Here is a 14,647-nt window from a genome sequence, read left to right as displayed (position 1 = left end):
TAGGTCTACTACCACGTTCCCTTTCACGCAGGGAGTAAAGACTGGGATTGAGAGAGGACTCTCAAAATGAGTATTGTAATCTGCTCTTTTACTTACTGTCTTCATTTAAGGGGTTCATCCATTCAACAAAAATTCGTTGAACAACTATTGTAGGCCAAGCCCTATGCAAATGCTAACAAGATTGTGATAAATAAGGCATATATGCTCACTGTTCTCTTTCAGGTGATAGTCTATGGACTTTAAATTTCTTGTTTTTTCTATATTTATGACCGTGGATATACCCACAATTGGGGGCCTGGTCACTCTGTGAGCAAAGATACATACCAGTTAATTTTGTGTGTCTGTGTGGTATAGATGGGGTCTCACTTTGTTGTCCAAGATAGTCTTGAACTCCTGGCCTCAAGTGATCCTCCCACCTCTGCCTCTCAAAGTGTTAGGATCATAGGCATGAGCCACCATGCCTGGCCCAATAGGTTTTTTTGATATTGCTGTGTCTTATATCTCACCTTTGTCTCTAGTGAGTTTCAGAACAGGATATATAACATGGCGATACTGTTTTTCTTTCTAGCTACTTCAGTGCCCTCATCCTGGTGGAGGGCATGGATATTGAGTCCTTACATAAGTGTGCTTTGGATGACAGAAGAGAACTGCACCAGTTTGCGCAGGATGGGCTTATTTGTCAGGTGAACTTGGAATAGGCTCTTTTTTTTCAGAGGGTTTATGTTAGTAGTGGCTTTCAACTACTGAACTGCTGCATAAAATTTTCAGTGTTGTGGAACTCTACATTGTTCAGTGATGTGGAGGTTCTTTCTACAATGTTTTTGTTTTGTTTTGTTTTTTTGAGACGAAGTCTTGCTCTGTCACCATGCTGGAATGCAGTGGCGTGATCTTGGCTCACTACCATTTCCACCTCCCCGGTTCAAGCGATTCTCCTGCCTCAGCCTCCCAAATAGCTGGGATCACAGCTAATTTTTGTATTTTTAGTAGAGACTGGGTTTCACCATGTTGGCCAAGATGGTCTCGATCTCCTGACCTCGTGATCCTCCTGCCTCAGCCTCCCAAAGTGCTGGGACTACAGGCTTGAGCCACCGTGCCCAGTCTGTTTTGTTTTTTTGAGACAGAGTTTTGCTCTATCACCCAGGCTGGAGTGCAGTGGTGCCATCTCAGCTCACTGCAACCTCCACCTCCCATGTTCAAGCGATTCTCGTGCCTCAGCCTCTGGAATAGCTGGGATTACAGGCACACGCCACCACGCCCGGTTACTTTTTATATTTTTAGTAGAGATGGGGTTTCACTATGTTGGCCAGGCTAGTCGTGAACCCCTGACCTCAAGTGATCCACCTACCTCAGCCTCCCAAAGTGCTGGAATTACAGGCTTGAGCCACCGTGCCTGGCCTCAACAGTGTTAAACAGTTGATTAAACCTGGAGGGAATCTCAGGTTCATCAGTCATCTATACTAAGGTGATAATTGAATCTGTGAGAGTGATTCATTCATGGAGATGGAACAAGGACAAAAGAGATCCAAGGAGAAAACCCTGGGGATTGACTGCATTTAGGGAGCCTGTGAAAGAAGAGGAAAGGGGAAAAACATTGAGATGAGATGGTTAGGAAGATAGAAAATGAAGACAGATTGTAGAAAGTTTGAGAAGGATCAGGGTAAAATTTCGAAAGAGTGTCTATTTTAACATGCATTTTATAATCTTAAGACTACATAAAATTAGTAGACAAATTTTGTGGGTAAAAGGAAGAGTAATTGTAATTCAGGAGTTTATTAGTGAGGTGGCTGGGGGTTTGAGAAAAGTGAAATATCAGAATGAGAGAGTGAGGCCACTCTTTATGACTTGCTTATTGAGCATGATGAAGAATCTGGTCGAGGGGTATTGACGCTTTCTGTTCAGAGATGTAGATGTGTTTTCTTCTCTCACTAGGATATGGACCGTTTAATGTTGACCTTTGGGGACATTCCACATCATGCCCCAGTTCTTTTGGCCTGGGCTCTCCTCCGTCACACTCTGAACCCAGAAGAGACAAGTAGTGTGGTCCGGAAGATAGGTGGCACAGCCATCCAGCTGAATGTGTTTCAGTACTTGACCCGATTGCTCCAGTCACTTGCCAGTGGGGGAAATGATGTGAGTTTAAGGCTCTGGGTGGTGAGCATGGGAGTGAGCTGGCAGAAGCATTTTAATAATGTAATAGTTATAATGGTGGTGTGGATAATGGGATCATGTTGTAACCTTTTGAGAGCATTTAGACATCATCAGACATTGTTTGAAATGTTTGTGAACATTATCTTATTGAATCCTTATAATACCTCTTTGTGTTAAAGATTATCATTCTGTTTTACACATTAGGAAATTGAGACTCAGAGAGATGTAATTTGCCCAAAGCAACAAAAATAGCCAGTAAATGGTAGATACAGTTTGAACTCTTTGCCAGTAAATTATATCTTAAGATAGCTTTGGCCATATTGACTGGAGAAGTCACTTTCAGGGGACTTAATCAACTGTAACAAGATGAATTAGAAATTCTCTTGAGTCTTATGTTGGGGTTTGAGTGACATAGTTTAGAGAGCTTGCTTGTTTGTTTATTTTTGAGACAGTCTCGCTCTGTCACCCAGGCTGGAGTGCAGTGTGGCGCGATCCTGGCTCACTGCAACCTCCGCCTCCCAAGTTCAAACGATTCTCCTGCCTCAACCTCCCAAGTAGCTGGGACTATGGGTGCCTGCCACAACGCCTGGCTACTTTTTTGTATTTTTAGTAGAGATGGGGTTTCACCATCTTGGGCAAGCTGGTCTTGAACTCCTGACCTTGTGATCTACCTACCTCGACCTCCCAAAGTGCTGGGATTACAGGCATGAGCCACCGTGCCAGCTCATGAGCTTGTTTTAACGTGGTAAAATGAAACCTCAGGTTCAGTAATTATTTTTTCTTTTTCTTTTTCTTTTTTTTTTTTTGAGACTGAGTCTTGCTCTATTGCCCAGGATGGAGTGCAGTGGAATGACCTTAGCTCACTGCAACCTCTGCCTCCTGGGTTCAAGTGATTCTCGTGCCTCAGCCTCCCAGGTAGCTGGGATTACAGGCACCTGCCACCATGCCTGGCTAATTTTTGTATTTTTAATAGGGACGGGGTTTCACCATGTTGGCCAGGCTGGTATCGAACTCCTGATCTCAAGTGATCTGTCTGCCTTGGCCTCCCAAAGTTCTGGGATTACAGGTGTGAGCCACCGTGCACTGCCAGATCAGCAATTATTTTACTCCTTGGTTGGTATGCATTTGCCCAAAGGAGTTGAAAAGATATCCACACAAAAACATACACACAGACATTTATAGCAGCTTTATTCATAATTACCAGAACTCGGAAGCAACTAAAAGGTCCTTCAGTAAGTATAACTAAACTGTTGTATATCTAGATGATGGAATATTTATATACTGCCAAAAAGAAATGAGCCATCAAACCATGAAAAGACATGGAGAAAACATTAAATGCATATTAGTAAATGAAGCCAATCTAAAAAGGCTTCATAGTATATGTTTCCAACTATGTGACATTCTGGAGAAGGCAAAACCATGGAGACATTAAAGAGAATAGTGGGTTGCCAACGGTCTAGTGGAGCAGGAGGGCTGAATTAGGTAGAACACAGAGGATTTTTAGGGCAGTGAAGCTATTCCATGTGATACTACAACGGTGGATACATGTCATACTTGCCCAAAAATCCATACAATGTACAACACAAGAGTGACCCTTAGTGTACACTGTGGACTTTGTGTGATAATAATAATGCCAATTTAAGTTCTTTAGTTGTAACAATTGTACTGTTTTGGTGGGATGCTATTTACGTGTGGAGGCAAAGAATATATGGGAAATCTTTGTACTTTTCTGCTCAGTTTTGCTGTGAACCTAAAACTGCTCTACAAAACAAAGCCTATTTAAAAGACAGAAAACTCAGCCAGCAGGCCCTACTTGTCACTGGTTGGCTTATCTTGGTGGCCGTTCAGGTGCTATATCAATTCCCATTACCACATGCAGACTGTTTTCTGTAGGCTGGATATGGTTTTCTTCCCCACTCAAACTTTGATGATTTTGGCAATAATTCCCTTTTGATTTTATTCTTGATTTTGTTGTAATATTTGTGGTTCCTGCTTCCTCTTTTCTCCCTTTGTCTTCCTGAGCTTGTAACTAAATTAGGAAAATTATGAAGCTTCAGATTTCCTTTCCGTCTGTTTACGAAGAATATATGAATGCGACAGGATTATGTTGAACCTGGGAAAGAGTTATGTTACTCAGAATGATTCACTGACTCCTTTCTCATTCCAGTGCACCACCAGCACTGCATGCATGTGTGTCTATGGACTGCTCTCTTTCGTTCTGACCTCGTTGGAGCTGCACACACTGGGCAATCAGCAGGTAGTGTCTGGCTTTCATGAAGCTGTCTCTACTGCCCAGCTTTGCAATCAAGTCCCAAAAATATACCCCCATTGGATCTAATACTGTTTGCCTCATGTGTTAATTTGTTTACTGGTGTTCTTTTTTTTTTTTTTTTGAGATGGAGTCCTGCTCTGTCGCCCAGGCTGGAGTGTGGTGGTGCAACCTCGGCTCACTGCAACATCCGCCTCCTGGGTTCAAGCGATTCTCCTGTCTCAGTCTTCTAAGTAGCTGGAATTATAGGCGTCCGCCACCTTGCCCAGTTAATTTCTGTATTTTTTGTAGAGACGGGGTTTCGCCATGTTGACCAGGCTGGTCTTAAATGCATGACCTCAGGCAATCTGCCTACCTCGGCCTCCCAAAGTGCTGGGATAACAGGTGTGAGCCACTGTGCCCGGCCTTGTTTTCATTTACTGTTATATAGGTGATAAATGTTAATTGTAGAAAAAACAGAAAATGCTGATAAAAACAAAAAAGTATGGTCCTATCACGTAGATAACTTGTTAACATTTTGATATATTCCCTTCCATTTTCCAAATATGTATATAGGTGAAAATAGAGTAATTCTTCTCTAGAAATGGAACAGCCATGGATATACTGGTTTTAAAATTTCTGTTTATTTTATTTATTTATTTATTCATTTATTTTTTGGGGGGGGGCAGAGTCTTGCTGTGTCGCCCAGGCTAGAGTGCAGTGACGTGATCTCGGCTCACTGCAACCTCTGCCTCGTGGGTTCAAGCGATTCTTCTGCCTCACCCTCCGAAGTAGCTGGGATTAGAGGTGCCTGCCACTGTGCCCAGCTAATTTTTGTATTTTTGGTAGAGACGGGGTTTCACCATCTTGGACAGGCTCGTCTCAAACTCCTGACCTCATGATCCACCCACCTCGGCCTCCCAGAGTGCTGGGATTACAGGTGTGAGCCACCGCGCCTGGCCCTGTTTGTTTATTTTTTAAGAGACAGGGTCTCAGTATGTTGCCGGCTGGTCTCAAACTCTAGGACTCAAGTGGTCTTCTCACCTCGGCTTCCCAAATATATACCATTTTGTAACCTCATTTTTTTACTCTGTAGTACATCTGTCCCAGACATTTGTTAGTGCTAGTAAGTCTTCTGCAGCGGGATTTTTTTTTTTTTTTTTTTTTTTTTTTTGTGACAGAGTCTTACTCTGTTGCCCAGGCTGGTCTTGAACTCCTGGGCTTAAGCAGTCCATCCCGTCAGCCTCCCACAGTGCTGGGATTACAGGTGTGAGCTATGGCACGTAGCCTAAAACGTTTTTTAAGATGAAACATTTCAAACTTACACCAGAGAAGACAAAATTACATAATGAACTCCACGAGCCCATCACCAGCTTCTATCTGTTGTCATCTCATGGATAATCTTTTTGCTGCCCCTTCCCTCCTTGATTATTTCAAAGCAATTGTCAGATGCTATTTAACCTCATCTGCAAACATTTCAACAGAACTTAACATTACAACCATTATCACACAAAAGGCCCCCAGAAAATATTGTCTCTTTTTGTTTTTTGGAGACAGGCTGGAGTGCAGAGTACAGTGGTGCGATCTCGTCCCACTTCCACCTGCACCTCCTGGGCTTAGATGATCCTTTCACCATAGCCTCCTGAGTGGCTGGGACTACAGGCGTGTGCCACCATGCTCAGCTAATTTTTGTGTTTTTCTTATAGAGACAGAGTTTTGCCATGTTGGCCAGGCTGGTCCCAAACTCCTGACCTCAGGTGATCTGCCCGCCTCTGCCTCCCAGAAGTGCTGGGATTACAGGTGTGAACCACCATGCCCGGCTGAAGTTATTTTTCTTATGCTCAGATTGTGCCATCTTTGGCCTGTAATAGCTTTCTAAATCTGTTTGACACTACCCTTATATATTTTGATAGCTCTGTTGCTTTCTTTTTTTTTTCCTCTGTTGCTTCCTTTTAAAATTTAATTAATTTCTTTTTCTTTCTTTTTTTTTTTTTTTGAGACAGAGTCTCGCTCTGTCGCCCAGGCTGGAGTGCAGTAGTGCGATCTCGGCTTGCTGCAAGCTCCACCTCCTGAGTTCATGCCATTCTCCTGCCTCAGCCTCCCGAGTAGCTGGGTCTACAGTGCCCGCCACCACGCCCAGCTAAATTTTTTGTATTTTTAGTAGAGACGGGGTTTCACCATATTAACCAGGATGGTCTTGATCTCCTGACCTCGTGATCCATCTTCCTCGGCCTCCCAAAGTGCTAGAATTACAGGCGTGAGCCACCGCACCTGGCCTTATTTATTTTTCTTTAATACGGAGTCTCGCTCTGTCACCCAGGCTGGAGAGTAAGTGGCGTGATCTCCACTCATTTCAACCTCCGCCTCCCGGGTTCAAGCAATTCTCTTGCCTCAGTCTCCTGAGTAGCTGGGTTTACAGGTGCATGCCACCACATCTGGCTAATTTTAATATTTTTAATGGAGATGGGGTTTTGCCATGTTGGTCAGGCTGGCCTCAAACTCCTGACCTCAAGTGATCCGCCTGCCTCATCCTCCCAAAGTGCTGGGATTACAGGCATGAGCCACTGCACCAGGCCTATGTTTATTTTTTATTTTTTTGAAACGGAGTCTCACTCTGTTGCCCAGGCTGGAGTACAGTGGCATGATATCAGCTCACTGCAACCTCTGTCTCTTGGGTTCAAGTAATTTTCCTGTGTCATCCCCTTGAGTAGCTGGGATTACAGGTGTGAGCCACCATGTCTGGCTAGTTTTTGTCCTTTTAGTAGAGACTGCGTTTCACCTTGTTGGCCAGGCTGATCTCAAACTCCTGACCTCAAGTGATCCGCATGCCTCGGCCTGTCAGAGTGCTAGGATTATAGGTGTGAGCCACTGTGCCTTGCCTCTTTTCTCTGTTGCTTTCTGGTACAAGATGCTACAGGATTATCTTGTAAGATTCTTGCGTCAGACCTGGAATCTGCTTATTCCAAGGAGCCTTGGTTATTTTTAGTGGGAAATGATATTTGATGGGTATCCTGAAAACTAAATCACTGTGTTCATTTTCAGTGACTGTAACTTGTTCTGTAAATTGACTAACTTGGTGAAAATTAAAATTTTTTTATCATTAGAGAGAAATGAGTTTGTGTTGAATTGAAAGACTCAATTTCTAGAGGCTGGGTATGGTGGCTTATTCCTGTAATCCCAGCACTTTGGGAGACCAAAGAGGGCAGATCACCTGAAGTCAGGAGTTTGAGATTAGCCTGGCCAACATGGTGAAGCCCTGTCTTTACTAAAAATACAAAAATTAGCTGGACGTGGTGGCAGGGGCCTGTAATCCCAGCTACTTGGGAGGCTGAAGCAGGAGAATTTCTTGAACCCGGGAGGCGGAGGTTGCAGTGAGCCAAGACTGTGACATTGCACTCCAGCCTGGGCGACCAGAGCGAAACTTTGTCTCAAAAAAAAAAAAAAAAAAAAAAAAAGACAGTTTCTAAAGGTCATGGGCATAGAACAAAGTCTGTGTACTCTGAGAGATTTCTGGTTATTTTTGACCTGACCTTACACCTGGAGGATTGATATTAACATATTAGGGCCAGGCACTGTGGCCCACACCTGTAATCCCAGCACTTTGGGAGGCCAAGGCGGGCGGATGACCTGAGCTCAGGAGTTCAGGACCAGCCTGGGCAACATGATGAAGCCCTGTCTCTACCAAAAATACAAAAAGTTAGCTGAGCATGGTGGCGTGCTTCTGTAGTCCCAGCTACTCAGGAGGCTAAGGTAGGATTGCTTCCCTGGGAGACACAGGTTGCAGTGTGCTGAGATGGCGTCACTGTACTCCAACCTGGGAGACGGAGTGAGACTCCGCATATCAACAACAACAACAAAAACATATTAGAGTTGCAGGAGTCCTGGTACTTGGATTTTAAAGAAATCATTCAGTGAGCATTTATTAGATTCCCTGTGTTTGCTAAGCTTGTGCTAAGTGCTAAGGATAGAGCAATTAAAGACAGTGTTCTTGGCCAGGCACAGTGGCTCATGTCTGTAATCCCAGCACTTTGGGAGGCCAAGGCAGACGGGCCACCTGAGGTCAGGAGTTTGAGACCAGTCCAGCCAACATGGTGAAACTAAAATGCAGAGATTAGCTGGGCGTGGTGGTGGGCGCCTGTAATCCCAGTTACTTGGGCGGCTGAGGCAGGAGAATTGCTTAAACTGGGGAGGCAGAGGTTGCAGTGAGCCAAGATGGTGCCATTACACTCCAGTCTGGGTGAAACAGCGAAACTTCGTCTAAAAAAAAAGAAAGACATTGTTTGTGCCCTCTAGGAGAGCAGTGTAGCTGAGCCTAGTAATAACTTAACATTTATGTGGCATTTTTGATTTTACAGTCTACTTCCACGTACATTATCTCATTTAATCCTTATTTATAATCCTTACTTATAATCCTACTCTGAAGCAGATATTACTATCCCCATCTTATAGATAAAGCATTTCTGGTTCAGAGAGATGAATTTGTCTAACGTTATACAGCAGACACAACACACCCTGGACAGGATATAATCTTACTTTTTAAACCCAGAGTTCTTGGCTGGGCATGGTGGTATACTCCTAAAACCCAGTGGTTTGGGAGGCCGAGGTGAGAAGATCACTTAAACCCAGGAGTTAAAGGCTGCAGTGAGCTATGATGGTGCCACTGCACTCCAGCCTTGGCAACAGCAAGACCCTGTCTCTAAAAATAGATACGTATCTACTTACATACATACATACATACAAAAAAGGTAAAAAGAGGCTGGACTCACGCCTGTAATCCCAGCACTTTGGGAGGCTAAGGCGGGCGGATCACGAGGTCAGGAGATCGAGACCATCCTGGCTAACACAGTGAAACCCCGACTCTCCTAAAAGTACAAAAAATTAGCCTGGTGTGGTGGCAGGTGCCTGTAGTCCCAGCTACTCTGGAGGCTGAGGCAGGAGAATGGTGTGAACCTGGGAGGCGGAGCTTGCAGTGAGCCGAGATCGAGCCACCCCACTCCAACCTGGGCGACAGAGTGAGACTCTGTCTCAAAAAATGAAAAGGTTAAAAAGAAAGAAAAACTCACCCAGAATTCTTGCACTCTAGTCTGAGCGATAGAGCATGACCTTGTCTTCCCTAAACATAAGTAAATAAATCAGTCAACCAACCCATCCACCCTTAAGCAGTTTTTTGTTTGTTTTTTGAGACAGAGCCTTACTTTATTGCCCGGGCTAGAGTACAGTCGCGTGATCTCGGCTCACTGCTACCTCCATTGCCTGAGTTCAAGTGATTCTCATGCCTCAGCCACCCAAGTAGCTGGGATTACAAGGTGTGTGCCACCACGCCTGGCTAACTTTTTTTTTTTTTTTTTTGAGACGGGGTCTCGCTCTGTTGCCCAGGCTGGAGTGCAGTGGCGCAATCTTGGCTCACTGCAAGCTCCACCTCCGGGGTTCACACCATTCTCCTGCCTCAGCCTCCCTGAGTAGCTGGGACTACAGGCTCCCGCCACCAAGCCCGACTAATTTTTTTTGTATTTTTAGTAGAGACGGGGTTTCACCTGTGTTAGCCAGGATGGTCTCGATCTCCTGACCCTGTGATCTGCCCACCTCGGCCTCCCAAAGTGCTGGGATTACAGGCGTGAGCCACCGCGCCCGGCCAACAACTTTCATATTTTTAGTAGACACGGGGTTTCACCATGTTGGCCAGGCTGGTCTCGAACTCCTGACCTCAAGTGATCTGCCGACCTCGCCTCCCAAAGGGTTAAGATTATAGGGGTAACCCCCGCACCCAACCAACCAGCCAACCAATTCTTAACCAGTTCTTTCTAACTTTCTATATTAAGATGTTTATTTTATTTTATTTTATTTATTTGTTTTCAAGATGAGGATTTACTGTGTTGCCCAGGGTGCTCTGGAACTCCTGGATGGAAGTAGTCATCCCACTTTAGTGTTTATTGGTGTTTTGGTGTTTTTATTTCAAAAGAATACAATAATAAAGATAGACTGGTTCAGCTGGGGAAAATGATCCATTTTTCTCCCCTCCGCAAACAGGATATAATTGATACAGCATGTGAAGTCCTGGCCGACCCTTCTCTTCCGGAACTGTTCTGGGGAACAGTAAGTATGTCAGAGAGAGTCGCTGCGTAGCAAAAGAATTGACCAAACACTTGTTTTCTTACAGGTTTTGTACTAAGCATTCATGTGTATTTTCTCAATCTTCATAAAAATGTATGAACTAGATACTATTACTGTCCCTCTTTTAATGTGATGACATATGACACTTAGAGATGTGAAGTGATTTGCTCAAAGTCACACTTAGAAAGAGGCAGCCAAAACCCAGTTCTGACTTGAGTCTGCAGCCCACATTATTACCAGTGTGCTGTCTCCAAGCCACCAGTTTTTTGTTTTGTTTTGTTTTTGTTTGGTTTTGTCTTTTGAGATGGAGTCTTGCTCTGTTGCCCAGGCTGGAGTACAATGGCGCGACCTTGGTTCACTGCAACCTCCGCCTCCTAGGTTTAAGCAATTCTCTTGCCTCAGCCTCCCAAGTAGCTGGAATTACAGGCGCCCGCCACCATGCCCGGCTAATTTTTTGTATTTTTAGTAGGGTTTCACTATGTTGACCAGGCTGGTCTCGATCTCCTGACCTTGTGATCCGCCCGCCTTGGCCTCCCAAAGTGCTGGGATTACAGGCGTGAGCCACCGCGCCCGGCCTTCCAACCCACCAGTTTTTTGTTTTCATATATGGCAGTGTTTTAGACACCAGTGTTCCCGCAGCTCTTGAAAGTACTTTTAGGAGATTGTAACTGTAGCCTATGAGTTGTCAGGGTATTGTAACTAGTTAAAGTGAGAATTTGGCTTTGAAAAGAACAATTTCTCACCAGTACTTGCTCTGAGCATTGATAATAACCTCAAACCTCAAGATCCAACTGATGAGCTACCTGTATATTTTACCCTCTTTTTTGTAAGATACTGTCTGATGTTCTAGAACCACAGTGCTCCTGGGAGAAGCTGGTATGAAACAGTATCTAGAGTGAGGATCTGTGGCTCCTGTGTGGTAGCTAACTGCTGACATAGTTGGGTAGTTTGCACTTTAGTGGAAACATGTAATGCACAGGTGAACAATACTGTCTTCCCATAGAAAGAATGGCTGGGAAGAGGTCACTGGATAGCATAGTAGTCTCTTTTTAGGTCCCTCACTAAATCAATTGTTTTATATCCTTTTTCAGTGGAAATGTGAAAGTCTTAAATTATTAAGGAGGGATGATACCTGTCTAAAAGGAAGGATTAATTCTAAATTTTCTCATGATTGCTGGGAAATTTGGAGAGATGTTAATTTGTGGATAATGTGAAGATCAGTGATTTGTCCCCTTCCACCACAGGAGCCAACTTCAGGCCTTGGGATCATTCTGGACAGTGTGTGTGGCATGTTTCCCCACCTCCTCTCCCCACTCCTGCAACTGCTCCGAGCCCTGGTATCAGGGAAGTCCACTGCCAAAAAGGTAAGTTGCTCAGTCAGGTAAGTAAAGAGAATGGGAGATTCTTTATAGAGACTTTATAAAATCGGAATCTGTTTTGCTTTCCACATTGCAGTTCTACTGCCATGACAAAAGTTACTCTGAAGGTGAATGAAAGATACGAAAGATAGCACCTCAATTCTATAAAACTAAATAATCTTTTCATTAAGTACCTATTGTAGATACTGTGGGGCTAAGACTAAGTATAAAGTTCCTTAATATCTACTTAGAAGTTACTAGATATAAGAAATAAATAGCTAAGAGCCAGGTGGTATGGAGTAAATGTCATTTGAGCAATAAAGACCATACTGTTCAGGAGAGATAACTGCCCTTGTGGAGTGATGGGGACTTGAGTTGAGTGTTAAAGCATAGTGAAGATTTGGTGAGGGGAGCAGAAGGCAGTTCCAAGAACAGTCACAGTGGTGGGCTTCTGGAAGATTGAGAGTCTAGTTGAAAGAGCAGACTGGGACCTCCCCTTGCTTATCCTGGAGGAGAATGTGTGATGGTTTTTTCTGTTGGCAGGTATATAGCTTCTTGGATAAGATGTCTTTCTACAATGAACTTTATAAACACAAGCCTCATGATGTAATCTCCCATGAAGATGGAACTCTTTGGCGGAGACAAACACCCAAACTCCTTTATCCCCTTGGTGAGATAAAGAGATCCCCCATTTTATGACAGCTTTTTTTTTTTTTTTTTTTTTTTTTGGTGTCTTGCTCTGTCACCCAATCTGGAATGCAGTGGCATGATCATAGCTCACTGAAGCCTCAAACTTCTGGACTCAAGTGATTCTCCCACCTTAGCCTCCCAAAGCACTGGGATTATAGACGTGAGCCAGTGCACCCAGCCAGTTATACTTTGAGGCTCATATCTATTCCAGGTGCTCAAAGAGGAAAATATAGAGGGAATAGCCTCACATTTTTTTTTTTTTTTCTTGAGACAGAATCTTGCTCTGTCACCCAGGCTGGCATGCAGTGGCACGATCTCAGCTCACTGCAAGCTCCACCTCCCGGGTTCACGCCATTCTCCTTCCTCAGCCTCCCGAGTAGCTGAGACTACAGGCACCCGCCCCTGCGTCCGGCTAATTTTTTGTATTTTTAGTACAGATGGGGTTTCACCGTGTTAACCAGGATGGTCTCGATCTCCTGACCTTGTGATCTGCCCGCCTCAGCCTCCCAAAGTGCTGGGATTACAGGTGTGAGCCTCCGCGCCCAGCCTAGCCTCACTGTTTTAATCCTGGCATCATCACCACTGACTTCTCCAGTCATCTAGGCACTAGCAGTCCTATGAGGTATTGTTATCATCATTTGAATGGAAAACTTCTTTGCACTCAAGTGATTTTCAGACATGTAGAAAGAGTCACTTGTCAGCCAGGTGTGGTGGCTTATGATTGTAATCCCAACACTTTGGGAGGCCGAAATGGGCGATCACCTGAGGTTGGGAGTTCGAGACCAACCTGACCAACATGGAGAAACCCCGTCTCTACTAAAAATACAAAATTAGCTCGGCGTGGTGGTGCATGCCTGTAATCCCAGCTACTCGGGAGGCTGAGGCAGGAGAATCGTTTGAACTCGGGAAGTGGAAGTTGCAGTGAACTGAGATCATGCCATTACATTCCAGCCTGGGCAACAAGAGCGAAACTCCATCTCAAAGAAAAAAGAAAAGAAAAAAGACACTTGTCTACATGAGAAGAACTTTTTTGGGTATTTTAAATGAAAAAGCCGTAGGAATGTTAGCTACTAAGAAGAGAGCCTGTAAATCCCAGAACTTTGGGAGGCCGAGACAGACAAATCACTTGAGGCTAGGAGTTCGAGACCAACCTGACCAACATGGTGAAACCCCGTCTCTACTAAAAATACAAAAATTAGCCAGGAGTGGTGGTGTGCACCTGTAGTCCCAGCTACTCTGGAGGCCGAAGCACGAGAATCACTTGAACCCAGGAGGCGGAGGTTGCAGCGAGCCAAGATCACGCCACTGCACTCCAGCCTGGGCAAGAGTGAGACTCTGTTTCAAAAAAAAAAAAAGAGAGAGAGTCTGTGAGTTTGTGTATCTCTGTGTATTTAAAATATTGATGTCTGGTAGAGGAGTTACATTTTTTATTTATCCTCAGATATGAGACTAATTTCTCTTTCTTTCTTAGGAGGTCAAACTAACCTTCGCATACCTCAAGGCACTGTGGGCCAAGTAATGTTGGATGATAGGGCATACCTGGTACGCTGGGAATACTCCTATAGCAGCTGGACCCTCTTTACCTGCGAGATTGAAATGTTGCTTCATGTTGTTTCAACTGCAGGTAAGGTCAGCTTTGGGAAATATCACTACAAGGAGGAAAAACGGACATGCTTGGAGGATTTAGAAAATAGAATATCTACATAAAATTTAGAACCATCAAGATTGTGATTTGTCTGATTTGTGTATCTGGGTCTCAGAGACTGTTCGGTGGTCTTAAAGGGGTTGTTTGCCACGAGGTCACAGGCTGTCTTTCTCCTCAGATGTGATTCAGCACTGCCAGCGAGTCAAACCCATCATTGATCTTGTCCATAAGGTCATCAGTACAGACCTGTCGATAGCAGACTGCCTCCTGCCCATCACATCTCGCATCTACATGCTGCTGCAGCGGTGAGTCTGTCTTGACTGACCCTCAGCTGCCCGGTAGAGATCTCAGCACTTGTGCCCTCAGTTTGCAGGAACCTGGACACATACCCACTGGGTTAAAGTTCATGCATGTTCCTTGGTTTTCCTGTTGTTTTATCTGTGAGGG

The 14,647-nt window shown here is 44.4% G+C and overlaps 1 protein-coding gene across 3 annotated transcripts in view; it reads left to right on the top strand.

Annotated features, from left to right (window-relative positions):
- The window catches only part of NUP188 (nucleoporin 188), a 65,599-nt gene that overhangs the window by 26,860 nt on the left and 24,092 nt on the right, over positions 1–14,647 (top strand). For all 3 annotated transcript variants that reach the window (XR_012424286.1, XM_005580680.4, XM_074016315.1), the window contains exons 10-17: positions 569–683; positions 1,930–2,130; positions 4,316–4,405; positions 10,424–10,489; positions 11,752–11,871; positions 12,409–12,535; positions 14,027–14,179; positions 14,379–14,505. Coding sequence is in view for 2 of the 3 variants with exons in the window: in XM_005580680.4 (XP_005580737.2) it covers positions 569–683; positions 1,930–2,130; positions 4,316–4,405; positions 10,424–10,489; positions 11,752–11,871; positions 12,409–12,535; positions 14,027–14,179; positions 14,379–14,505 (999 nt within the window). In the remaining variant the exon portion in view is untranslated. The remainder of the gene's footprint in view (positions 1–568; positions 684–1,929; positions 2,131–4,315; positions 4,406–10,423; positions 10,490–11,751; positions 11,872–12,408; positions 12,536–14,026; positions 14,180–14,378; positions 14,506–14,647) is intronic.

The sequence above is a fragment of the Macaca fascicularis genome, chromosome 15, assembly GCF_037993035.2.
Source record: "Macaca fascicularis isolate 582-1 chromosome 15, T2T-MFA8v1.1".
NCBI classification, from domain to species: domain Eukaryota; kingdom Metazoa; phylum Chordata; class Mammalia; order Primates; family Cercopithecidae; genus Macaca; species Macaca fascicularis.
The sequence above is the reverse complement of the archived record's forward strand: the minus strand, read 5'-3'. Positions and strand labels throughout refer to the sequence as shown.